The sequence below is a fragment of the Phalacrocorax aristotelis genome, chromosome 3 (genome assembly GCF_949628215.1).
Source record: "Phalacrocorax aristotelis chromosome 3, bGulAri2.1, whole genome shotgun sequence".
NCBI classification, from domain to species: domain Eukaryota; kingdom Metazoa; phylum Chordata; class Aves; order Suliformes; family Phalacrocoracidae; genus Phalacrocorax; species Phalacrocorax aristotelis.
The window spans coordinates 117447198-117474482 of NC_134278.1; the positions used below are offsets into that span (position 1 = coordinate 117447198).

The following is a 27285-nucleotide window of genomic DNA, read 5'->3' on the forward strand; positions in this document are numbered from 1 at the left end:
GGGGTGCGGTACGCGAGGGGAGGGGGAGCCGCCGCGGCGGCTGCCGAGCCGGGGAGGAGGAGGAGGAGGAGGCAGCAGCTGCCTGGGGAGGATGGGGTGAACAGGAGCGGGGCGAGGGGAGTGCGGCGAGCCATGGGCAGGGCCTCTCCTTCGGTTTTGGTTTTGTGGTTTTTTTTTTTTGCTTCGGGAGTGGTTTTTTTTCCCCTCCTCCTGTTGTGGTTTCTGGGTGAGGCCGCCCAGAGCTGCCACCTCATTTGGAAATGCGTGCTGAGGTGCTGCCGGGCGACGGCCTCACCCCGAAAGGGCTTCCCTCCGCAGCGTTTCCACGCGGGAAGGGTGGCGCGCGGCCCCCGCGGGTTTCCCGCACTCTACAGCCGGCAGCCTCGTCCCCGCTCCCCTCCCCTCCTCCCCGCTCCCTCCGGCCGCGGCCACCGGTGAAGCCCGTGGTCACCCCGAGATGTTTGCAGGAAGGCCTCTTCCCGGGGGGGCTGCCCGGCGCCCGAAGGTGCCCAAGTCCGCGGCTTTGCACTGCGGCGCGTTCCTTGCACGGGCGTTGGTGAAAAGGTAGCTGCGCGGGGGAGGAGGAGGGCGTACCCACAGGCGAGAGGTTCGGCGCCGTGCGGCGTGCAGACACCGCATCTTTCCCGGCTCCGCCGCTGCCTGCCGGAGCACTCCTCCCGCAGGGTCACCTGCGGGCAGAGCAAGGCACAGTCCCTTCTGCAGCACCCGGGAGGATTGTTTGTCATAAAGGCAAAGCCAATGGCTCCACTATAAATACCTCGGTGCTTGGGGAACTGGAATTATATTAGAATAATTGAAATTCCAGAGGTGAGTATTTTCTAGAGCAAACGAATCCGAAAGGCATTCGGATGAGGGCCCGGAAGGCCCAGCAGAACGTTGCTTACAGGTCCCCGCTGCTGTGTCATAACAGATCATTTTCCCCAGGGTGAAGTTTAACAGCATATTTGATTCCTCAGGTAATATTCCTATTGTTCATTGACACCATGTTTTAATAAACAGAGTACCTTTTCTTTCAGCCAGCAAGCAAATTTTATTTGATTGACTGCTAATGTCGATTAGACAGTAACAATTAAATGCAATTCACAAAGCTGGAGGAAACTTTGTATCTTACCAGAGAAACTGGAAATTCATTCTAGGCCACTTTCAGTTCTGAAAACTGTACCTTTGATAGCAATGTCCTTGTCTTGATAAAGGATGTTGGGTGACGCGTAAGGCTAAAAAAAATTGTGCCAAAGGGCTTGGCGCATGGCAAGTAAAACTATAGAAGGCAGGCATTTAAGGACAGAGGGATTCTGAAAAGAAATGGAGATGGCTAAGGATCCTCTAGGTAAGGAAATGGGACAGTTGTAATTAAAAATTGGTCTAGTTGACTTGTAATAAAGTGTGCTACTGCCATTTGACAAAATAGCTGAGGTGTTAGGCATGCAGATTTCACATGCCTCTACTGAATCACTGTTTTCCAGAATTTACACAGAAGAGTGATTAAAAATAGCTGAATTTCTAGAATGCTCTCTGCTTAAGAAGATGGCGTCCATTTCAGACAGCCCTGCATTCCAGTCAGGAAGCAGTGGATCCTGTGAAATGTGTACCTCTTCCGAAACATGAATTTACATAAAAGTAATCTTTGTGCTTTCTTTGACAGCTGGTTGAAGAGGTTATAATTGGAAAATAAATTTATTTAAAGGTTCCGTAAGATATATATCTTTATTAGAAGCTTTCAGATACAGAATTGAAGCAGTTAAACCATGGATTATAATTATATTTTAAGCTTATTTTTATTTCCATTTTTCTCATCAACCCAGTGTGCATGGAAAACTTATATTCATTTCAGAGAAGGACTGCAGTTGTAGAATGTGCTTTCGTGTATACTTGTAAAAGTAACTGCAAGGTTGTTTAACTTCAGACAGCCATTTGCCATGCTGCATTTGTATGAACCCCACGGTTAGCAAATAAGGCCACTCATGACAGTTTATTCTATGACCATTTCAGCATGCATGATGTATGTGCAATCTTATGCATTCAGACACAGGCAGTGCTTTCTCATTGTTCTTCCTGCAGGCTTGCTAGAGGCCAGAAATGCCTCACAGAAGCTTAGAGCCAGGCAAAGAACGGTGGTTGGAAACCTAAGTGGGAGCCAAGCTGAAACATGGGGTGTATTGCACATTCTAGAAGTGATAATGAAAGAATGCCATTTTGGTATCTCTAAATGAGGTCAGTACACAGGATTATGGAATTGCTCTAGGTGGGTTTTATCAAGGAAGAATGTAATGAACATTTTCAAAGAAAAATTGTTTTCTCCACATGTGGAAATAATAATTTGTGATTCAAATCGTGGCTTGTCCTTTTTTTTCTACAAGATGTTTATATTTCAAAGTTTAGCGTTTTGAACTCCCTGATGCGTTTCTTGGCATCCCTGCTGGCATTTGAATGGGTTCCTTGTTGGTTGTGTCAGCACTGTGGGAGAGCAGGCGTGCTTCCTGGGTGCGGGTGGGAGCCCAACCATTTCCTCTACTAAGGATGAGACCTAAAGCGTACTGCTGTTTTCCTTCTCTCCTCTACAGCTGACTGGTTTCTGCTGGAGAGAGATCTTGCAGGGTGTGGGAGTAAGAATCAAAGCACAGTCCAATAGGTTATGTGACTGGCTGATCAGGGGTAGGTGTTGAGTGCATACGGTGGAACTCATCTGCTCCATACTTTACATATAGCCTCTGGAAACTAATCTTGGAGATTTATTTTCTTTCCTGATTCTCCAGAAGATATTATTAATTTGGTGACTGATTTTTTTTTCTTTATCCTAGTAAGAGATTTACTATGAAGTGCCTTAATGTTCAGTGTTACTAGTAACGTATTTTAAGTTTAAAGAAGGGTTAAATGATGAGAGATAAGAAATTGCTCTCATGTTGGAGAAAGTTATTTGTTGGCTGAGACCAAAACAGAACTGTGAGAAGTTTAAAGAGATCTGAGCAGACTGAGTGGTTTGACTAACCACATTCAGCTCTGATAAATGCAGACAATCCAGGCTGGAAGAAAATATTGCTTAAGCTACTTTCCCCCCCACCCCCAGCCTTTCTAAATTCAGTATGTGCACTTTGCCATGATCTCTAAAAAGTGAAAGATCACCTTCATAAAATCAGCTCTTATTAATACAGGAGGAATGTAATGAAGCACCATGTAAAAAAGTATGTTGAATTTTTTTTTCTTAATTTACATTAGCGCTATGGCTTCATTTGGAATGACTGGTGCTTACTGATCACCTCATTAAAGAATTCCCATGGATGTAGAATTGGAGGGGTAGAGAAGGTGTTTGAGGGCTGAGGAAAAACTTAAAGAGAGTGCAGTAAAATGGGATGCAATGAAATAATGTGATGCAGTAAAATAGTATCCAACCAAAAGGTTGTCCTCCAGGAGGACCGGAAATCTGCTTCCAATGTTGTAAGATACACCCCGAAGGAGGTTTCTTTAATATTCCACCGGTGGAACTACCAACCCCCATTCTTTTAGATTATCTTACACACGGAACGTTAATTTTCTTACAACAACAAATAAAACCAACTACTACCAAAGGTATCAATATGAAACCAATAGCATATGCTACAACAGCTGTATTCATTTAGGGAGACATATCCCTCATATAAACTTTCAAATTAGGGAGTCATGTTCCTCCTTTGTGGGTACTTTTCCACATCTATCTTGCACGGCCAGATCCCTGCGACTTCCAGATAGCAATACCCAAAAACCCAGAAGAATGCCTTACTCAGAATATGCAGTTCCTGCCTGCAGCTCTTCAGTCCGGGGATCAAAGTCCCTCTCCGAGAAATCCCGGTGCCGGCTGAGGTTCCTGGGATCCCAGTGTTATAATTATTTTAGCCTTCAACGGAATTTCAATCAAAGTTTACAATTTATTGAATAGAGACAAGCAAGCACCGCTGGATGCACGGGGGATCCTTCCACCTAACGTGCATACCGTCATACAAAATTACAGGGTTTATATTCAGTTACTTAATTAATAACAATTAGTAAAAACACGCCTAAGTTTACACTCATTGGTCAGTGATAAGCATCCCACTTGCCGTTGGTCAGCCGTAGTTAAATTAGCCACGCTTGCCATGTAGATTAGCCCGCATGCTCTTTACGGGTGTGGGGGGGGCAAGTCTTTTTGGTCACTCTCCTTTGTAGCAGGGTGTTTCCACTGTAAAATTCTCAGGTGTTAGTTTCTACTCCTAACTAAAATTCTTTCTTAACAATTAACTTAAATCGCCAATCAACATTCCAACCATTAAGACAGTTAACAAGTCAATTGAACGGCCCTCGGTTACACAAGCACAAACAGAACGGTCAAATGCTAGAGGGTCACACTTCACCGTGTGACTCTAGCATTGTTCCATATTGACACGAATCAGATGAACACATTTTACACCAGGATCTGTCGAGCTTCAGAGGCAGAGTCATATCTGGGTCGCCAAAACTGTTACCGAAAATCGGGAATAAACCTCGTAACACCAGTGTAGTGTTAAAAGGCAGGCATTCTTTATTTACGGCGCCGGATGTCCGGGGCATCGCTCCTCCTAACGTACTTACCTCAAAACTCATCGGCAGGACTTAAATACAGATACAAAAAACATAATCATGAAGGGGATGCACACATGTAAAGTAAAAGGTGGAGACTTCCGAAAACTTATTAACATACCGTCCCTCCTCTTTGCGCAGACTCTGTTGATCCGGGAGGGGTGTCTTCTCTGGTGATCGAGGGGAGGAAGGCCAGTAGTCCTCCTCGCTTCAGCTTTTCACCTTTTTTCTTCTTGTAAGTCCGCCAAACCATAGTATCGGTCTTATCTAGCTTGGTGGTTGTTCGCTTTCCTGCCTTTCAGATGTCGGATAATCTTTGGCCTTAGAAATGCTAATTTAGTGGTAATAACTCTCTTATCTCTGTTTTCATCCTTAGTTCCTTTTGGTCCTTGAGCCTATATGTCTGTTCTTTATGTCACATTCCTTGTAGGTCACGTTGCTCCAACCTAAGATACATACTTACATTGCTAAGGTATATTCCAATTATTCTAAACTACAAATGATATATTATACCCAAAGTCATCGTTAATAACCTACAGGATAATACTGGGTACAAATAAAAGCATGTATCAAGGTTAGCACCCAAATTTAAAATTCAGAGTGTATAAAGGAAATGCTTTTTGTTGCGTGCTCTAACTGTGGTTTGCAGTTCGTTTCTTTGGAAGGTGCTGAGAGTGAGACCGTGGCAGCGTTGTAGAGCGGCGGGGTACTGATACGGGCGCCGAGGACATTTGGAGCTGAACTTTGCTCTGTCACGCTTTGTAGGGGATACGAGCGTTGACTGGCTAGTCAGAGAGGGAAAAGGGCTACTAAAAGAAATACTTGGACTTATTCGGGAAAAGCTGGGTGCACCCCCACTCTCCGCTGTCCGTATGGACGAGCTATCGCATAGCGTGTGGTTACTGCAGCTGCCCCCTGTCGTTTGTAGCGGAAGAAGGGAACAGCTACTCAGGGAAAAATGCCAGCGGGCCAACGCTGCACGGGCGTGAAACGCCTTTGGGAAGCGACCTGTTGTCCGCCGCCCCAGTTTTCCAGCGAGCGGAGCGGCGCCGAGCAGCGCAGGGGCCGCCCTCCCCGGGGCCGCCTTCCCCACACGTCCTCTTGGTTTCGTTTTCGGCTGGGGCGGGCGGTGCTACGAGAAACGAAACTTGGGTGGCGGCGGCTGTGAGACTGCGGTGCCGTGGGACTGGCGTGCCGTGGCGGCGGCTGGAGGCAGCTCCGGGAGGCAGCTCCGGGCGCCCCGGTGCCGCGGCGCGGAGGTAACGGCGGGGCGGGCCGCCCGCACGTCAGCTCCCGCGGCGCTGCCCGCCCGCGGCCGGGAGCCGGGGCCGCCTTCGGTGCGTGTCACCGCGGTCCGCGGGGCTCTGCGGTGTGCCTCTTGGGTCCCCACTGGAGGGACCGGTTCTCATTCGGTCTGGAGAAACGTTACCGATCTCTTTTTTTCACAGGATTCGGTGAGTGAATCAGCCTTTTCCTGCCAAGAACGCTTCTCTAAATTCTCTGCGCTGCTTTCTAAATCTGTTATTCCAAGCAGTGAGTCCTCAAAAACAGTCGCAGATCAACCACTTGAATTAGCAATTAGAATTCGTCTTCCGTGAACTCTGTTACTGGCACCAGTTTTCTATGTTACATCACAGCAGCGACCTGCCGGCTGTCTCTATACTATGCCTGGAAGCACAGACATATCTTTGAACGTTGCTTTGCAGAACCTTTTTGAGATTGTGTCAAAATGGCACGTGAGTATATGGAGAAGATCAACAACTACTGTCAAAAGCAGAAATTTACACTGGCTTATACCGACCTCAGGATGACCGGCCCGTCTCATGATCCTGAGTAAGTTCACCATGCATGTCAGTAAACATCAGGACTCTTCCTGCAATGAATGAACTGGGTAAAGGTTGCGATCATAAACGGTAATTTGCCGAAAGCGTGCGTGTGGCAGGAGAGCTGGTTGAAACCAGAAACTGAGCGGTAGGTGCGTGGGGCCGATGTAATGGGGTAGAGTTTGAGGAGAAAAGAGTTGATGGCTCCTTTTTGGGAAGCAACTGCAATGCACGCTGGTAACCACACTGTGTTATGCGTCTGCCATGAAACCTCTCTGGGATTGGGGTAGGTTGCAGCAAGTATTTCAGTTTCTGATCTACACTAACCTAAGTGCTTTGATTTTTATTCAGTTTTACAAAGCGTGGGAATTATTTGTGACTTATGTTGTTAATTTCTAACCATAAAGGTTGGGTGTATATTAACTCATGGGATACCAACATGTTTTATGTGTAGTTAATTTTTGAACATCTGTTACAGGAAAAGGGTCTTTTGCTTAAGCAATTTTGCTTTTACTTTTAGAGACAATTACAGGTGATGGGATACTTTTTATTTTTTAACACAAATATGGTGTTTTGCTATTTTTTCCCTTGCCAGAGATCATAGATACTCAAGATCTATGGTGTTTCCTTGTGTGGTTTTTTTTCCTTTAAATTTTTGCTAGTTTGCATGAAGACAAGCCTTATGCTAATAATTAGAATGTTCCTTTTAATGTCTTCCATGTTGCCAGCCAGCACTGTCTGTGCTGACTTATTCCTAGAACTGACTATAGCCCTAGAATAAATTAGTAAGTATGATTGGGGTCTCCAGTGTTAATCAGTTATCTTAATTTTTTCCCTATGCAGCCCATTGAATTAAAAAAAGTAACCCTTATTGCAGTAATGGCCCCAGCTGTGGTCACACAGCTACAACTTCATGCTTCAAAAGTGATGGCATGGGACTAAAAGAATTTGCACACATTTCAAATTTACTCATTTAATCTCACTTCTTGCACTTTTTCACTTTTTCTGTGTGCTCTGCTACATTCACAAATATAAATCAACCCATTTGCTTGTATCTGGAAGTGATGCGACGTGTGACAGTAGTATCTAGGAAAATCCTGGATAACTCGGGCTGTTCCAAGGAGTACAACGTACAGTGCCTGGCTGCAGCGATGAATGCTGTAAACCTGCTTTGGTCCCAGTGCCCTTCCTGCTTACAGGATGCATTGGCCACTGCTGGTCCTGAGCTGGATCCTTAACTCTTCTGTGCTACATCCCATCTCATAAGTCCTCCTGCAGTTGTCTGAGGGGTGATGCAGAGACACCTGCTGTCATCTCCTCCAGTCCTACCCTGGTTTTGGTGCTTGTAGCTACTTCCACTGCAATGTTTGTCAGGGTCAGTGTTGAATGCAACATCAGGAGGTTGAGAGAGCCCAGGCTGGCTCAGCCTTGAACAGCTGTGAGCTTTTCTGGGCTGGAAACACAGTATGTGGGCAACCAGGCCAGTCCTGCCTAAACCTGTCAAGTCTGGGCAGTGCTTATTAACTTGGGGTCCATGGTGGATAAGTGTGACTTTACATTTGGGACCAACTCATGTAACATTCATTCAGATAATCCTCAACTAAGATAATTAACTCAGGGGTCGGTCACTGAGACTCAGACTGCTGATTTCTTCAGGGTGCTTAAATAAAATGGCAAATGCTGGATGCAAAATCATAGCTGAATGTGTGTAGTATTCAGCGCTGTTGTGGTTTTGGCTGGGATAGAGTTAATTTTCTTCACTGTAGCTGATATAGTGCCGTGGTTTGGGTTTAGTATGAGAATAATATTGATAACAGACTGATGTTTTAGTTGTTGCTAAGTAGAGCTTACAGTAGTCAAGGACTTTTCTAACTTCCTGTGCTCTGCTGGGTGCACAAGAAGCCAGGAGGGGAGGGGGCACAGCCAAGACAGCTGATCCAAACTTACCAAAGGGATATTCCATGTCATATGATGTCATGCTTGATATATTAACTGGGTGGAGTTGGCCAGTGGAAGAAGTGATAGCGGCTCAGGGACTGGCAGCATGGGTCAGTGGGTGGTGAGTAGTTGCATTGCTTGGTTTTTCCCCCGCCCCCAGGGTTTTGAGGCCCTCCCCCCCCCCCCCCCCCCCCGTTATTTCCCTTATCATACCGTTACTGCTAATTATTTTAATTATTAAACTGTTCTTATCTCAAGCCGTGAGTTTTCTCACTTTTGCTCTTCTGATTCTCTCCCCCATCCCACTAGGGTGGGCAAAGTGAGCGAGCAGTTGTGCAGTGCTTAGTTGCTGACTGGGGCTAAATAACCATGACAAGCACTACATATGGGTTGGCTAATAAACCTGTTCCCAAAGAACGACCCACATTTCTTTTTTTTTTGTGTGTGTGTGTGCTGTTTCTTATGTGTAGAGCATGTGGCACATGGTGGTGTGCCTTGTCCTATTGTTTACCTTCTTAAGGCTTGCTTACACAATGACTGCAAGCACTATTCTGCATCTGCATTGTTTTCCACCCGAACGTTTCATTAAAGGGAAGTGGAGAGTGAAGTTGGAATAATGGAAAAAGTGAGTTCCTGAAGTCATTCCACTATTTGAGACAAATTGCCCCACAGAGAAACTCGTGATGTTATACCTAGACTGTTTCTTTGTGTGAATCTATCTTGTTGACTGTGAGCTTGTGTATCTATATGCTCTGCTACTATCTGAAGTACAGATGTACCCCGAGATTATAATGGTCACTTTAACTTGATGCAAGTCTGTGCTGCTGCCAAAAGCAGAAATGTAGTTATTATTTTCTCCTCTATTGCCTTTTGTGCAAAGGCAGTAGCAGAAACATTAGGTATTTTGAGGTAATATCTGGGTAGAGAACTGATTTGGCTGAAAAACCAACCGTTCGTTATTAGGTCACTGTGGTGGGTTGACCCCAGGTGGCAGTGAAACCCGCGGTGAGCAACTCACTCGCTTCCCCACAGTGGGACAGGGGAGAGAATCGCAAGGGTGAAAGGGAGAAAAACTTACGGATTGAGATAAAGACAGTTTAATAAGTGAGGCAAAGCTGTACATGCAACCAAAGCAAAATAAGGAATTCACTCACTGCTTCCCATTGGCAGGCAGATGATTAGCCATTTCCAGGAAAGTGGGGCTTCATCATGCATAACAGTTACTTCGGAAGACAAACATGAGAAGGAACTGGGGGTGCTGGTTGACAGCCGGCTGAACATGATCCAGCAGTGTGCCCAGGTGGCCAAGAAGGCCAACAGCATCCTGGCTTGTATCAGGAACAGTGTGGCCAGCAGGAGCAGGGAGGTGATCGTGCCCCCGTACTCAGCACTGGTGAGGCCGCACCTCGAGTACTGTGCTCAGTTTTGGGCCCCTCACTACAAGAAGGACATTGAGGTGCTGGAGCGTGTCCAGAGAAGGGCAGTGAAGCTGGTGAAGGGTCTGGAGCACAAGTCTTATGAGGAGCGGCTGAGGGAGCTGGGGTTGTTTAATCTGGAGAAGAGGCGGCTGAGAGGAGACCTTATCGCTCTCTACAACTACCTGAAAGGAGATTGTAGTGAAGTGGGTGTTGGACTCTTCTCCCTAGTAACAAGCGATAGGACTAGAGGAAGTGGCCTCAAGCTGTGTCAGGGGAGATTTAGGTTGGATATTAGGAAAAATTTCTTCACTGAAAGAGTGGTCAGGCACTGGAACAGGCTGCTGAGAGAGGTGGTGGAGCCTCCATCCCTGGATGTGTTCAAAAAATGTGTAGACGTGGCACTTCAGGGCATAGTTTAGGAGACATGGTGGAGTTGGGTTGACGGTTGCACTTGATGATCCTAGAGGTCTTTTCTAACCTTAATAATTCTATGATTCTATGATTATAACCCCAAATGTCCCCCCTCCCACCTTTTTCACCTGGCTTTTATTGCTGAGCATGATGCCATGTGGCATGGAATATCCCTTTGTCCAACCGCCCAGGTTGTGTACCTTCCCAACTTCTCACATACTCGCAGCCTACTTGCTGGGAGGCCAGAACGTGAAAAAAGAAAAGGCTTTGATGCTGTGCAGGCACTGCTCAGCAATAGGTAAAACATTGTGTTATCAACACTGTTTTAGTCCTAGATCCACCATGTAGCACCATACCAGCTGCTGTGAAGAAAATGACCTCCATCCCGGCCAGACCCTGAGCTGTGTCCGTTCCCTGTTCTGGCTCACGGTGTTGCTGTATGGGAAGCAGTGTGTGCACAGCTGTGCGGTGGCGGCGGAAGGGATCAGTGGTTGAGTGTGAAATGGCAGGACTGTTTTTTTGTGTTTGTTTTCCGGGACTGCCTTGAAATTCATGTCTCATGAAGCACTAGACATGGGTTTTTTTCAGTTACTAAATAGTGTATGTAGTAGCATATCAAAGGTGAGTGTAATGTCATGTCTGGATTCATGAAATCAAGATTTATCTAATCTTTCCTTTCCATACAGTTTTGCTGTGATGAGATGTGAAGCCCTAACACTAGGACACAATCTTGCCTGTAAAAATTCTGAGCTTATGCATTCTTCTGCTTTTAAAAAATTAAATACTTTTGCTTTTAAAATGCAGTTAAGCATTTTAAAATACTGTTAGAACTAAAAAAGTACGTGCATTAGGGAGGAAACATTTAAACTATTTCTAATAAATAATTATGGTAATCAGGAATTAGATGTAGTAAAAACACATGAATACTTAAATACCTCCGCAGTTTACTTATAGTGCTTTGTAAATAATAACCTTCTCAGATTCAACTTCCTTTTTATTAAGTATATATGAGACAAAAATGTGACAATGTCTTAGAAAAGTCTCCTTCGTTTGCAGGTTCACAGTTGTGGTTAAAATAAATGATAGAGAATATGGTGCAGGCACTGGTAAAAATAAGAAGGAAGCAAGAGCAGTAGCAGCAAAAAAAACCTGGGAAATGATTGAGAAACAGGTGAGCAAACTGTGGGAGTTAATTTTTTTTTTTTTTGCTAGTAAAGGTTGAAGATGAATCTCTAAAAGTACCGAATGAAATATCATAATCTTCTTCAATTTTGAAGAGTTTTTGTTTATTTATTTGAGTAGTCTCTGTTCTGTCTTATTCAGTGTTTTTCTACTTCTTATCACTGAACTATTTTCCTTATTGTTCTACTACCATGTTGGTATATAATATCAAGAGTGTTTCCTCCTCTGCTGTTATAGGAAGATGAAGAAATGTATTTGCCTTTTTTAAGCTGCCTTGGTATATCCAGAGTGGATAGCGTTCCTTGTTAATCTTGGCAACTGTTCAGTAATTCAGTGTCTTCAAAACATTTGCAGGGCATTGTTCAGTGTGTCTCCTGCCGCACTGCTCATACAAGTGCTTACTTTCACTTGATCTGACTAATTTTTGTTTCCTTTCATTATATTTTTTTATGGTATAGCTGATTCTATACTCTTTACCCTTCCTTGATTTAGTTTAGGATTGAATTTTGCTCCTCTTCTTTCTGTGTTTTGTGGTAGCCATTCTTTAATTTTCTTTTGACTCTGAACGCTTAGCACCTTTTGAGTGAAATCTTTCCTTACCTGTTTCCGTATGCTTTTTGCTGTGTCACCATCATTATTACTGCACATTTACTGCACATTACACAATTACTGCATGTTTGCTAATGTATTATTAATGCTACCTAATCATGAGATGGCCGAAAAGTCCTGCTTTCCTCTCTTGCACATGCAGAGGGGCATTTGCAGCCCTTGCTAATGGCAGCGTCAGCAGCATCTGCTGCCATCCCCTTTCTTGGCTTTGGTCAGGCTGTGGGAAAATTCAGAAGGGAGCATTCGGGTTTTTTTTTCTGAGACATTGCACAACTCCTTCCCTGTCTTTTCTGAAAAGAGGTGGGAGAAGGCATGGTGATAGGTTTATAAGACGTTGGTTCAATACTTGGAAAACTGGATTTACATGTTTTTGGAAATTCAAAATGTAATAATTCTGGGTTGGAATGGCTGTCCTTTGCCACAAGGGACTCTGTTAATGTAAACTTGGGATTTCTTAAAAATATTTTGAAATGCTGACAAACCTTGCAGCTATATTAGATGTTGTGCACTGTTTATTTTAATCTATTTATTAAGCTTAAGTTTTTAAGTTAGCTATTTTGTTGTTTTTTTTTTTTCAGCCAGAGACTCCTTCAAATACGCAAGCTGCAGAATTATTGACAGCACAGGCAACCTTATTCCATGTATCATCTGGTGACTACGTCAGCGTGCTAAATAGGTATTCACAAAAGACGTTGCAAACAGTTGACTATCCTACCGGAAAACGTACTGGAGATGCCCATGCTCCCATGTAAGATGTACTTTTTCTTTGTACTTGCTTTTAATACTCACTTGTGTTTACTAACACTGTCATTAGTTACCCTGAATAGTGTTAGAACAATCTTTAGAAATACAAGTAAAATTTGGAGGTAGTCTGGAGAAAATCCAGTGGAGGGACATTGAGGAGGTGAAGGAGTTGGAAGATCCGGCATAGGAGGAGAGGCTAAAAGGGCTGAGTTTGTTTAGCTGAGAGAAAAGATGGCATGATGATAAAATGATAATCAGTCTTGACAAATTGTCAGTTAACTTGGTTGTAGCTCTGGCACCTTTGTGGACCTCTTGGCATGTATTTTGGAGATCCCTAGGAACCAAGTGCCAAGGAGAGCCTGTTTGTGTCCCCTTCTGTATGCGTTGCAGTCAGTGAGTTGTAGAAATGTTCTACTTAATGACAGCTGAGGGATGATAAGGAATATGTACATATTTTAACTCTCCTGGCAATATCTGTTGGAAAACTCCTCTCTTCCCCTGCAAAATCAGCCATTTTAAAACATAAACTGCGGATAATTTGTGGTTGTGGGTGCATATGATATGGTGCTTTGAAGAGTTCAACCTTAAAAAGCACTAAATATTCACTCTCTGAAAATTGGTTATCTTGAAGGCATGTCAAACTAGTTATCTACCATTATTAATTAGAATAAATGTATATTGGAAATGCTGTCCTGAAGATGTAATCTTAGATTTCCATTCTGTAATGTTGGTTAAATGTAGCATTTAAAATCAGTAAATTAAGACTTGTCATAGAGGATATAAGACTTTATTCCCTGTTGTATTTTACAGATTTTCTTGTAGCTGTACAATTAGTGGTTCTGTGTATGGAATTGGCCGTGGAACTTCTCTAGCTGCTGCAAAACAAGATGCTGCAAAAAACGCGTTTGAGAAGCTAAAGGCGCAAGGGGATCTAACAGTATGTGCTGTATTTAGCCTGAGGACAGAAGTTTAATTCTTGTATCTTAAATCTTTGAACAGATTTCCTCATTGCATTTAAAAGCATGTTCCATGGATTCCATGTAAGAGGGAAACAATTCATATTTTCGTGGATTGGTTGGGCTACATGAGTCTGTTGGCAAATTTTATGCTGTGTTTTTATATTCAATTGCTGGATTAAAAAAAACCCACGGTTGATATCCCTGTGTATTTCAGAATATGGTCTGATATGTTGTCATTCAAGCATGCACATATATTAATATTTTTTGAATTCTGACTACTCTAATATATTGGTTGTCTCCTGTGTGAAGTGTTATCGAGATGACAGGCTATGGACATAAATCTCTTACTGCCTTCTGTTGGATCAAAAATCTATTGTGAAATGCGAGAAATGCAAAGGCAGAAGTGATGATCAATAGGACTTGCCTTCTGTAGTGTTTCAAGGCGGAGTCTAGTGAAACAATTGCTGACACTGTCCTTTGGAGAGCAGAGTTTTTGTCTTCATGTTGGCAGTCATGTTTTCGTATGTGCAAAATTTATCACGATTCTAATAGTGATCCAAAACCAGTTCTGAAATGCACAGAACAGTACATATGGAGTAATTTAAATGAAGTGTAATTCAAAGGGAAGGAAGGCAGTATGGGGAGGAACAGTAGTTTAAGTACTGTTTTCATTATTTGGCTGTTTACTGTGAATTTTAAGTGCTTCTTTTATTTTTGATTTTAAGGTAACCATGTAATTAATGGCCTATTATAGCTCTAGGATCCTTCCTTAATATTTTCCTGTATTGTGAGCTCATGGGTCTTTGCATTTTCATCAAAGGCTGAAATATACTAACTCTGTACTACAGAACCTCTGTAGCAATTATTCTAAATTTGGGGTGGGTTGTTTTGGTTTGGTTTTATTTTTTATTGATTCCTAGCGGTGTCTGTGTTACAAACAAAATGTAACTAGCAAAAAGTAGTAAAGGCCCCGTACTCCTGAATTAAAAAAAAAAAAGGGTCGTCTTTGTCGGCTACCATTGAAATATAAACCCTTAAGATTTTTTACTTTTTTGTCAGGTTATAGTCTCTAACAATTGAAGGGGTTGCTTTTAATGTTACATTTATGCTCTTGCGATGGGGGGGGGTGGGGGGTGCGGGGGGGAAGGGCGAAGGGCGAAGAACCTCTACTAAGCATTTAGGATTAATTTTTTTGGTTGACTCTGATTTAGTAATCCAGGTTTTCAGGGTTTTCACACTGAGGATGTCGAATGTCTTTTTGTACAGACTCAGATTCTCAGTTCTGCTGATTACATGTACCAAAGCCTTATGTATCTCTCGTTTTCCACACAGACAATTGTGTATGCAGTAAAAAATGAAAATATTTCCTTTTAATAACTGTTACTCTTATCCTGATTTTTAATAGATGCCAGACTCTACTTCTGCAAATGTGTGTACATGGTCTCAATACGAGCAAGAAAATGCTTACTGTGACAGGGCCTGGTGTTTCTCTCCTCTGGGTGGAAGTTAGGCGATGCCTTTCTTCTGCAGGGCTTTGAATGTTCAGTGCACTTAACTTCCACTTAGGGCCTTGTAATCTTCCCTCCCCACTCTTTGAATGGCAACTTTTTCACTAGGGTTTTTTTTTTTTACATAATTTCGTTAACCGTTCTTGTTTTTTTCTTTTTTTTCAGGTGGGAAGTGAAAAATCTCAGTCTGACTCAGAGTAAGTTGGGTTCACTGATAATGTGATAGCAAAATGTATTTACTGGTCTTAGAGGGTCATCTGAGCTAGTTCTAAATAAAATCTGTCATAGCTTCTTTATTGCAGTATAAAGCTATTTAATTTGAGCTTATATTTCTTAGACTTCAGAGTAAAAGTTGTTGTACTTGTGCAATTTTATTGGAGTCGTTATTGGTTAGCTTATAATGATTTTAGAGCTTTTTGATATATTTTGCCATGAGTAGTTCTTTCATAAGCATTTTTACTCTGATGTAAACAGAATAACCTACCTCATTCAGTAGCATTCATGCCGTTTTTGAAGCTCATTTTCCTTTTGTGACACTCTCGTGAACTCAGTATAATTCAATTTTGTTACTTTCCTGTGCTCCGCATTGTGCTTTCCTCTTTTTTTTTTTTTGTCCTCTTTTTCGTTCACCGTAAATCTTCATTTCCATCAAAGGGAAAACTTGCTTAGTGAAAGAAAATGAACACGCATAAAGTTTCCTGTGTGATTTGGGAACCCTAGATCAAGCCTTCTGTGTCCAGCAGTTAATTTGACTGCAGTGCCACTACCACTTTTTTTTGTCCTTTGTGTGATTGTAAAGCAAGCTGATACGTACAGTGCTAGAGGTGGCTGCACTGCCTCGAAATAAACATCTGTGTTTAACCTGTTTAGTTAAAGGATATACTAGAATCTCTATTATACGTGTATCTAGCTATCATGATATCCCATCGTAGAAATAGATGAGTATATTACAAAATTTTATTCTTTTATTAGCTTTCCAGCATAAAGTTTTTTAGTTTAGATCAGTCATGATTGTCAATGCTTTTTCAGGTTTCGCTTTTAAAAACTGTGTCTTTTCTTACGCTGTTTTTTTTCTGGTGGCAATCATTTTATTTATTATTGTGTTACTTTCACCTGAAACTAGTCTATTATTTTTCAATAACAGCAGTAGTTGCTTTGAAGACTCAAGTTCAAAGTTCATAGTAAAAATGAAAGACATGGAGATATGTGAAAAGCCTTCACCTTCTCAGGTATAGTATGAAAATGATCTTTCTCAAAATTACATTTTAGACCCTGAATAGAGCAAGGTTCTTGTCAGCGTGCAGCATCAGTTTGTTCCTTTATCCACTAGTCACTAGAAAACACGTGCATTTTTCCTGAGAATATTCAGTACTTCCTTACTGTTAACCATTAGCCATTTATTTCTGTACTGTGGACCCGATTTATGTACTGGTGACCAAATGGGCAGTACTCCCAAGAAAGGGGATCAAACTAAGCTCATATTCTTCTGGGGGAAGAATGGTGATGTCATACATAGCATATGTGAAAAATTTTAAGCAAAGGTATGGCTTCATTCTTATTACATTGTTTATATAAGGTATGAAAACATTCATAGACAATTCCTAGATACGTTCTCAGACACAGATTAAACTAAGTACAGTGCAAGTATTCAGGATATGTCAGTTAGGTTTTTTTTTTCTTTTTCACATAGGGAGATGCACAAAGTCCTGCCCCAAAATCCAGAAGGTACGTGTTTATTTCTAGTTTGCTATTTCCCATAAACTACATTGCAAAGCACTTTAGTGTTTCTATACATAGTGAAGAAATGCCACTGCTGGGAGGTGTGTTTCTTTTCTCTTGTAACGTATTAGAAAAACAACTCGTTATAAGTTTTGCTTTTATCCTTGTTGAAGAAAACTGGCAGCTAATTTTGGCAATGTAAGAAAAGAGGAAGAGAAAAAAAAGATGTCAGATTCAGATGATGAAAGTTTGACAGATCTGGGCACAGATACCAGTGAGCTGAATGGAAGTAAATTAACAGTGAATGATAGGTAAGAAGGATATTTTTTTTTTTTTAATAAGATCTGCATGGTAATTACCGTATGTAGTGGTCTAGATTTGTTTGTTGATTTATAATGGAATGTGGGAAAATACTGCTGTAAAAATAATTTTCAAAGAAAATTGGTATTTGAGATTTTTTTTTTTTTAATTCAAATATAATATAGAAACTGACATGCAATGATATTTAATGCTTACAACCAAAAGTCGTGTGTGAAGATGTGAGTGTAATTTCCCTACATGCTTTCAAGGGTCAGTTTTCCTTGTTTTTTAAATCTTCAGTACTATGATTTAGACCTGTATAGCTGCTGAGTGATCCCTATAAAATTGTATTTCAGCACCTGTGAGAGATCTGTCACAATAATTTTTATATAAATTCAATGTTAAGTATACTTAAGTTATATATCTCTTTTTTTTAAGGTTTCTTCAGTGTTTTAAAAATGTAGAGCCTATTGGTGAAGGTGGTTTTGGGAATGTTTTCAAAGCAACAGCAAAGCTTGATAAGAAAACCTATGCAGTCAAACGAGTTGAGTTCACAAAGTACGTACTATATATTTACATCTGTTTTTTTTATTTTAGGACAACCTTTATCAAGATTTTAGTAGTTTGTTTTGTCTCTTTAGTAATCCTAGGAGTATTTAGGCAATTTTTATTATTAATTGTCCATTTTTTCTAGTAAACTCTTTATTTCTAAGCGAAGCTGAAAACAGCATGCAACTTTGTTAATTTTTGTGTGCACTGGAAAAATTTCAGATGCAGCTGCAGAAAAAGTAGATTTGTTAAGTTCTGCTTTCCTGAACACACTAATGCTCTGGTTATTAACGTTGCAAAATGTATTTGAAGAAAACTTGCTGATTAATAAAACATTGAAAGTAGCACTGTTACTTTTGACAGGTTACATGGAAAATTTACTCATCAGTAATGCATAATGACGATAATTAGGGAAAAGAGAGAAAAATGAAAGCAATCTATTTGTGTTTTGTAATTAGAAAATGCTTTATATACGACCCATGTAGTCATTATTCTCACACTGTGTTTCTTGGCCTTTATAAATCTCAACAGAGAATTATGGTCTTAATTTTTGTTTTAAAAGGTAATTTTCTGTAACCAGTACCTAGTGGCATATTTTATCAGCAGCTGAAAAACTTGAATTTCTCTTAGGTAATCTATTTGAAAAGTTTCAAGTTTTGGAGATACTTGTCCCTTATATTTTGTAGCTGCCCTTCCAATTCTTGTGTTATTCACAAAAATATGTTATTTTCATTTGAATTGCATCCTGAGAACTATACTAAAAAACATGCTACTGATTCTTCAAATAAAGGCTGCTGGTGTACTGATGGGTTTGAACTTACTTCACTAGGCAATGTTACAAAAACAAGGGGAAGCCGAATTTAGGAAGAGTTCTTAATGAGTTATTTACACTGACTTCTGTATATGTAAACAAACTTAGCCCTGAAAAGAAAACATGGGTGTTTGCTACATTGTGTTTGGTTACCTAATGTAATCACGTATTGCAACTATCTGCTTTTGTCAGCTTTTTTGAGTGGGGCTTTCATTTCTAATACTGCTAAAACATTTTTGTAACTACAATTTTGAACTTGTATGAAGGACAATATTACATTCTTTTTCTAAATTTTCTAAGTCAGTGTAAAACTGTCTGTATACTACTACTTGAGATAATTTATTTTCTTTAACTTAGTATTATATTTTCATAGGAAAATTACATTTGGAGTCTTTTTTTTTTTTTCCCCCTGCCCCTCCAAATAGGGATGTAGAGCGTGAAGTGGAAGAACTTGCAAGACTTGACCATGAAAACATAGTGCGGTATTACTGTAGCTGGAAAGGTGATGACAACATAACTTATTCAGAACCAAGGTAACTATGAGATAGTAGTTTGCACTCAAACTTGTTTGCCATAGTGAATTTCGTGATGTAAAAAGAAAGGCTGATGATTGGTTATAAATCATTATACAAATATAAATGCATGCACATACTTTCATACTTATTGTTAGGAAAAAAAGGCACAGGACTTCAGCAGCAGGTCATATATGACTGAGTATTTGTATCTTCTTTTCCTTGTTGAATAAGATACATTATGTAATTTTATCTTTCTCCTCTCTCAATATACAGAACTTACTGAATCTATAGAGGAGCATAAGAATGCAGAACTCAAAAATTTGGGGCTAGAATTAACAACAGAAACTAAGAAATTGTCTGGCAGTTGGCTGCCAAATTCCTGATCAGAAGTTTCCTGTTTTTAATAAGTACTGGACAGCCAGTAGCTCTCATAGATTTAACTATTTCTCTAAGTTACCATTTTAACCATGATGCCTGAAACAGTTTTGGTTATTGAGAACAAAAATACAAAATGAAATGCTCTTTTATTTAGAGGTAGTCTTTCAACACTAAGACTTCTGGGGACACATTAGTAAGAGTTTTACTTGTAAGTTAGGTTATTAGCTTTTCAAAGCTTCTCTGGTAAGCTTTTGTCACTAGCTGTAAATTCATACCCTTCAGATAGGTTGCCACACTTGCCTAGAGCCATAAAATATTAATGGATTCAAAATTATAATTGGCATGATATCTGTCCAGTGTGCTCAGTAAATGAGGAATAAAATGGGGGGGGGAAAAAGTCTTGTATCAAACCCCAACCATTAATATGTTGGAGTCTCAGTATCACTTACACATTTTGTATTGAACAGTTTTTGGGTAAAAGACAGAAAAGAAGTCCTCAAAGCTGAGGCCCCAGCCTGGAATTCCAATTAGTGCCCTGACCTCAAGGCTACAGAGAGTCCCAAGACACTTAATGCTGCTTCTTTCCATGCCTCAGGCATTTTTATTCCAGGGCACTCAGATCACAGTGCAAGTAGGAAAAAGTGGTGCCTCTGCCTCTTCATATTGACCTTCCCCTCACCATCTCCAGCCTCAGCCTATCATGTGGGCTGATGGTGAGGGAACTCTTCTGGAAAGCTGTTGGTGGGTGAATATATTTCATCTAGATTTCCATCTTTTGGAAGGGTTTCTCGCAGACTGTTGTCAAAGATGGTCATCGCACTACCTTCTTGAAGGGACAGAGATTGAAAGAATGTGATCATTCTGGGTAGGAGAGGAAGGCTAATGCTGTGTTTGTTGAGCAGAATAGAGAATACCTGCCAGGGACTTGCAGCACTTCCTAGGGGGCAAGACAGGAGCCAAGGACAATGTTATTTCTTCCTCTATAGGACAGGCCTCTAGGTATGCGGGGAGCAGAATTTGGGCACTCAGAAAACTTTTAGTGTGAACAAGGAAGCAAAATGTTAGGAATATTCATGGGGTATGTAGCAACTGAGCAGGGATTCTTTAGTTTGCAGTTCTATTTATTTATATCTAGTACAAATCGGTCTAGGACCTTTTTTTAAAATCAAGAGACTTGCAGACTTTGTTTTGGGGAACTCCAATAATAATTAACAAAAAGGTTTCTTAAAGGAGAAGAACCTGAGAATCATTGATGGCTTGGGATGAATTGTATCTTGCCAATTTCAATACTGTATATAATTTTCTTTTGCAGGCCAACGACGGTCAAAAACATTCTCTGCCTTTTCATCCAAATGGAATTATGTGAACAAGGGCCACTGGGAAACTGGATTGAAAAGAACAGACGAGACCGAAAGTATCATGAGATGGCACAAAACAAATTTTTACAAATACTGAAAGGAGTGAAATATATTCATTCTAAAGAGTTAATTCATCGAGACCTCAAGGTAAGTTAGACAGGTAATTAAAAAAAGTTAGATAAAACCAGTACTTAATGGAATTTCAGAAAACTTTAAATTGTACTAGTCTTTGTTTAGTCTCTTATGTACCCTAGTAGTGTGCCTCTTTGATGTTGCTAGTGACTAACTTTTTTTTTCAGCAACTGCTGGACTTCATCCTAAAATCAGAAGGTGAACTGGAGGATCTCAGAACGCAGTAGTTAAAAAAATCAGTAGTCATCAGTTAACAGGCACTTTCAGTGTATTATGTGTTACTGGGCCACAAGACTGCCTATTGGAAAAAGAAATACTAACTTTACTTTATAAAATAATTAAGGGAGAAGTTGACTCTGGGAAGTTCTTGCCATATTGTAAAGGGATAGTTTGTCTATCCTAATACTGTGTTTGGTAACAACATACTTCAGTTGCTCTTGTATTACATATGCATACAAATATTTGAATGCTACTTTTTTGGATAGAATTTTAGTCTCTACAAGTGCACAATCATAAAAAGATTTTATTTCAATATAAAGATTATGAAGGACAAAGCTGCAAGCCTTCAGGGCTTCACATGCCAGATATAATGTTGCTTACAGGGTTTGAAATTGCTGGGTTTATGAAAAAGTCATTAGTGTGGTGGTATTCCTAAAAATGTCTGTAGTGGGTCACATTAAATACTGATCTAGGACATTGTTCTCATTGTGTAGTGGCTAATTCCAAACATCTAGAGAGTATTAGAGCTGAGAGATGATACAGTGATGCTGTCCTTGATGCATATTCCCTTCTTCTCAATACTTCCAGTAACGTGAAGTTTATGGACTTCTTGAGCCAGAGATTGAAATCTTTGCATTTTGCATTCACAGTGTAGTTCCAGATCATGTTCACTGCCCACTTGTAGAATCTTGTCTTACAGATAGATACATTCATATCTTCTACAGCTTTTCTATTAGGCTTATTGCTACAATACTGGAATGAACCACAAATATAGTCATTATTTTCCCAAGATGCCTGGGAAAAGGAGGTCTAATAAGTGCCTTCTCTCCTCACCCATTCATTCTTAGCTCTTCCCACTCTGCTTTGTATTTTCTTGCTCCTTCAGTCCTACTTCGTTTTAATCTCAGCTCAATCTGCTACTTTTCCCTATTCCTATGAATCTGCTGCCCCAGTCCCTTGTCCATGGCATCCAGCTGTAACCTGCTTCCAAGTCTTATTGCTAACTTGTCTGTCTGCGTTTGAATTTAGGAGCTTTTCTCCCCACTTTGACCTGCTGTCAACTTAGATGCTTGGTCATCTGAGCCACGTCTCAGAATCAAAGCTGCAGGGTAGGTTCAAGCTGAGATGCACCCCATTTGTGCCTGGTATGAATGGAGTCTTCAAATAGTGTACCCAGGTATAGATACTGTATTAAGTGTGTGTGGATGTGGTTATACTTGAACAGGAGAACGGCACTGGCCATTCTTGACACAAAGACCTCTTCCTGTTAAATGTTAAGTCTCTCCTGGCCTTACAGCTCACTGGAGTGGGCTTTGAGTTCTTTGAGTAACAGCTATTTGGTTTTGTTTTAATAGCATTCAGAAACGTAGTTTCTTTATCTTCTTTGTGGAACTTCATCCAAGCATATACAATTCTATTTTTAGTTGCTTATGACTTTGTAGAATTTAAAAATGGGAAGTTCAATGGAAACTTAAAAGCAATACTGTGAGATGCCTGTAGTAAAGCCTAACTCAGCAATTGACTTAGCACAGATAATCCTGCTGCGCCTAGGAGAAACTATGATATGAGTGGCATTCCATGAAAGCCTAAATGCTTTGCCCAAGTGTATCAAATGCTAGGGCTAGGACTGAAGACTACAAAACACTTCTGGATATGAAATGTTATATTCACAATGTATCTGAAGAGCATTAAAGCATGATACAGTTATGACTGAGCTAGTGGAAGAAAAAGTTGCAGATACCATGGCATGTACTACTTCAGTTTGTGTTCTTAAAAATTAATTGAACTTTTTTCCGTTTCCCAAACCATCAGGTTCTTAATGCTAATGTCTGTGAACAATTATCAAATTTTATGGGGAACACTTCTGTGGCTGATTATGCTTGACAATAAACCTTGGTCATATGGTGTTTTTGTTGTTTTTTTTTTTAATATATACATATAGCCTCAGAATATATTCATATCACATGAAGATAAAATAAAAATAGGTGACTTTGGTCTTGTGACTTCTGTGGCATGTGGGGCTCTGACTGAGAACAGAGGAACAGCAACATACATGGCACCAGAACAGGTAATTATCCTGCTATATTAGTGTCTAACTAGATTTGTATTGTAAACTCAGCATTGGATGTTCTCAATCCTAATCTCAGTACTAGGACATGTTGCCGGAAGTTGCCTGGTATGACTGTATATGAGGATAACTATTCTGGAGAGAGCTGTCTGCAAGCGTGGTAATTTTATTTTGCTATGCTAACCTACAGGGTCTGATGTTGTGTGCGGTAAGGAATGCCCTTGCAAAACCAGGCTGCCAGCCGTGTGTTTCACTTTGAATTTAGGACCTCTGGTAACTGTGGCATTTGAGTCCTATTTGTTTGTTGGGGTTTTTTTTGTGACAGAGAGATACTGGCATGCCTTATCTGTATAGGTCTGTAGAAGTCTTAATTTCAGTGTGTTTAGTGTGACATAGTAGTCACTATTTAGCAGGTCTGTAGCAGAAAGGGTTAACAAGTAATGAGAAGATCAAGCAGGGCCAGTCTGGTAGCCCTGGGGAGGAAATTTCTACTGATTTCAGATTTTGCTTTAAGAAGTGCTGTCCAGTTGGATGTGACGCCTATGTTGTTCTTGTTCTGATCTTTGTAGTTCGGGGGCAAATATGGAAAGGAAGTAGATATTTATGCACTGGGATTAATTTGGTTTGAAATTCTTTCGGCATTCAGTTCTCAGCATGAGAGAAGTACGGTATGTAATCTTTAAATTAAAAAAAAAGTCTTGCTGTGATTGTTTTGCCTCGCTTGCTAGTGTCGCACAATGACTGCATGCTAGAAGGAGTCTGTATATCTAGAGTATTGTCTCCATTTACATTTCCTCCCTGTAAGTCATCACACCTCAGCTGAAATGTAATAACTGAGGTAAACATTACTGGTTTTATTTCACTTTTATCCTACTGACATACACTTAAAGCCTGAGCATGCCAAAGAATAATGTCTAGCAAAAAAGATTTCAAGTTTCTGATAAGTCTTTTTGTTTGATCAGAGTATTTGAAGGGAATATTTTTCTAACTTCAGAAAATAAAAATCATGTACGGGCAAGTTTTGTCTCTGCCACACTCTCATCTTCACTGCACAGTGGAGCAAGAACAAAGTTTCTATAAAGCCAAAACACTTGCAGTTTTCCAAAATGAAAACAAAAGTGATTTGGAATCACTTAATTGAAAAAGATGTTACTTCAAGAAGAAAACCAGTGTTACTTGAGCTTTTTTTTGGAACAGGTATCTTTTATGTATTTTTTGCCTTTTTTTTTTTGTACTTTGCACTATTATTAGTGTAACAGCTCACATCTGCAAACCTGTGTATTTGTAGGACAGCAGTATAGCTGCTGAGTATCTTGTCTAAAGTAATTGTAAGATGTATGTACATGATTGGACCCAGAAGCTTTTGAACAGTGTTCGCTTGGTTCTTTTGCTAATAGGAGAAAACCATACCAACCTGTCTGCTCAATTCACAGGCTCAGCTTAGCTCTGTTTAGCTACCTTGTAGTATTTGCTAAGACATCTTGTTCCTGCTCACAGCTGACTGTGCAAATCTGTCCACAGTCCCATGGTGTTTACAGTCAAAAGGGCAAGATCAATTACTCAGTCTGGTTTCCTTAAAGCATAAAAATCTTGTGTCTGTAGGCAGGTGGGGAAGTCATGTAGATGGAGAGTCCTAGGATATCCTCCAGCTGCTCCATCAGCTTAAAAAATAATTTCACTTAATGGAGCACCATGAACTCTGTTGTATGGTGCTGGCAAGCCCTGCTGAAAGAACATCATGCAAAAGTGAAGCTGGTGATTATGAGCTGAGTAATGGGTTCAGCTGATGATCACCAGCAGGTAGGGTGACAGGCCTAAAGCTACTGCTGAAGAGTAGGGAAAAAGCTTGGAGTTCATGAGAGCTGCTGATTATAACGGCTTGCTAAGCCAGGCTATAGCATCCATAGCTAATGATTCAGGATGCATAGCTAAGCGTGCAGGAATATGACTGTCATCTTCAGGTACACATTACACTTGTTAACAGCAAAATGAATGATGTGGGGATTTACCCAGAAATCTACATCACGTGGAAAAAAATAGTTCTTACCCAGAAACAGTTTTTGAAAGCATATCATTAGAAATCCTCTCTATGTTAGTTGCTCTGAATGCCACGTAGCATTTTCTGAAGTGACAAAGAAATAAGTATGTGGTACTGAACAAGGTAATAGGAAGCGCACCTGCTTGGCTTGCAAATAATGACATCCAAAGTCAGAAATTTAGCCGTCTTTTTTTTTTTTAATGTGGTGAGAGCATATAAACCCACTACTTTCAAATTAAGGAAAGACAGATAATGGTTCTGAAATAGAGCGCATTGCTGAATCAAACATCATTGCAGCATGTGAAGCTTTTAAGCTTAAAAAGGGGTGAGAGTTGATGACAAGACCATAAAATCAAAACAAAATACAACTAAATGGAAAAAAACCTTTCAAACTGTTTAGTTACTTTCGTCTTGAAGCCTTACCTTTTTTATAGATTTGCATTTTCCCAGTTACTTAGGTAAATTATATGGGTCATAAAGTGAGATGCAAAACAGAAACAATGAGAACATGCTGGAACTGTTCTCTTTTATGACTTTCAGGTATGGACTCATGTTAGACAATGTAACCTTCCAGAGAGCTTCACCAAACGGTTTCCAGCAGAGGTATGGGATTTTAATACATTATTTCAGTTTATTTACTTATAGAAAATCATCAACTGACATTTAATTTCTTTTTGTAGGCACCCATAATCAAAAAGATGCTTTCAGGAGAGCCTTCAGGAAGATACTCCGCATCCGAAATACTTACGTTTTTAGAGTCTAATAGAGCCAACTCATTTAAAACTCATACTCGGTAAATGCTAGTCTAAAAGGCTTTCAGAGTGTGTTTTCATCCAGAGTTTGGTGTCTGTTGAAACTGATGAAATAATAGTAAATGTCAGAAGCAACAGCAAGACTTTTAGGACATGTCTTTTCCTTGGTGTTTTGCCTTACTGCCATCGAGGAGCTCGTCAGCCAAAAAGGTCACATCGCTGTTCATGCCCACCAGCTCCAGACCAGGACAGCATACTTCTGCAAGCAATCACTTGTGGTTTTTACCTGGAAACACAAGTTGTGGATGAGCTGAACTATGTCGTACAATAACTACAGGAACCCAGTCCTTGTCTCCTAGAAGATTAAGTTGATGTGGTGCTAACAGGCCTATAGCAAACACCTGTATGCATGCTCGTACCATGTGCTGCATCCGTTATGAGTTGAGGCTATCTATGGCTTTCTGTGGAAGAAGTGCTGTCTTGAGCTATGTGACTCAGACCTTTCTCATTCAATGATGTTTTTAAATAGTTACTCCAACACTCTCATTAATACCTAGACTAGTTTTGGTATAAAAGGTACTAGGAATAGGTGTGCGTTATTCTTCGTTGAATTTCTGTTCTTTAAGGTGAACTTTCTTCTCTATACATACCTGTTGAACACCTAGCACCTTCAGTGCTCTGGAATTTAAAAATACATACTTAAATTCTCAAGGAAAGCTTTCTTTTAAAAAGTGTTAAGCATTCAGCTTCTAGGAAATCTAGTTTAGATGTGTTCTAAACTTTTGAAAACCTAAGGTTTTGAGGTTCCCCCTCCCATCTCACATAGGAACGCTTAAGGTGCTCTTAATATAGCAAAATTCTCCAGTTTTCTCAGTAATAACCAGCTGAAAGCCTGTGCTGAGAAAGCACCTTAAAACAGAGTCTCCCATACTGTTAGGTCTTAATCCCTTATTGTAAGGGTTAGGCATGCCTCAGTATTAGCAAGTGTACTGAATACCTCTGATGGCCTTAGTGTCAGCCCCAAAAAATATAACAGCAGTTTGCCTGTTACGCTTTGAAGTATGTAACTAAAGAGTTCAGACTGGTCTGGACGAGAAGAATTGTGTGTCTTTTCCCCTTGCCCCCGCCACCACACAGGCACATTAGTCCTTCAGATGCTTGTCTTTGAGCAGTATCTTGTCAAACTATTCATTGCTGTATAGCCCACATAACTCTATAAAGGCAAATTAGTGGAGATTCCCCACCAGAAAAATATGTACCATGTGAG

At 40.5% G+C, this 27285-nt stretch overlaps 1 protein-coding gene across 9 annotated transcripts; it reads left to right on the top strand.

Moving 5' to 3' along the window:
• Positions 1-39: 39 nt before the first annotated feature.
• EIF2AK2 (eukaryotic translation initiation factor 2 alpha kinase 2) lies at positions 40-26108 on the top strand. 9 transcript variants are annotated; one of them, XM_075089289.1, is made up of 18 exons: positions 40-96; positions 2080-2232; positions 4729-4822; positions 6036-6420; positions 11234-11348; positions 12547-12716; positions 13523-13649; positions 15345-15376; positions 16324-16408; positions 16870-16904; positions 17072-17209; positions 17637-17756; positions 18984-19091; positions 20764-20956; positions 23103-23228; positions 23798-23896; positions 25807-25869; positions 25947-26108. In XM_075089289.1, exons 4-18 carry the CDS (start codon positions 6317-6319, stop codon positions 26061-26063), a joined length of 1632 nt encoding a protein of 543 aa, XP_074945390.1. In that variant the 5' UTR covers positions 40-96; positions 2080-2232; positions 4729-4822; positions 6036-6316; the 3' UTR covers positions 26064-26108. The 9 variants fall into 9 exon arrangements, with proteins under 9 accessions (XP_074945390.1, XP_074945396.1, XP_074945393.1 ...); XM_075089293.1 differs by lacking the exon at positions 40-96 and having other exon boundaries at positions 707-2232; positions 6294-6420; XM_075089295.1 differs by lacking the exons at positions 2080-2232; positions 4729-4822 and having other exon boundaries at positions 49-96; positions 6294-6420.
• The last annotated feature ends 1177 nt before the right edge of the window (positions 26109-27285 follow it).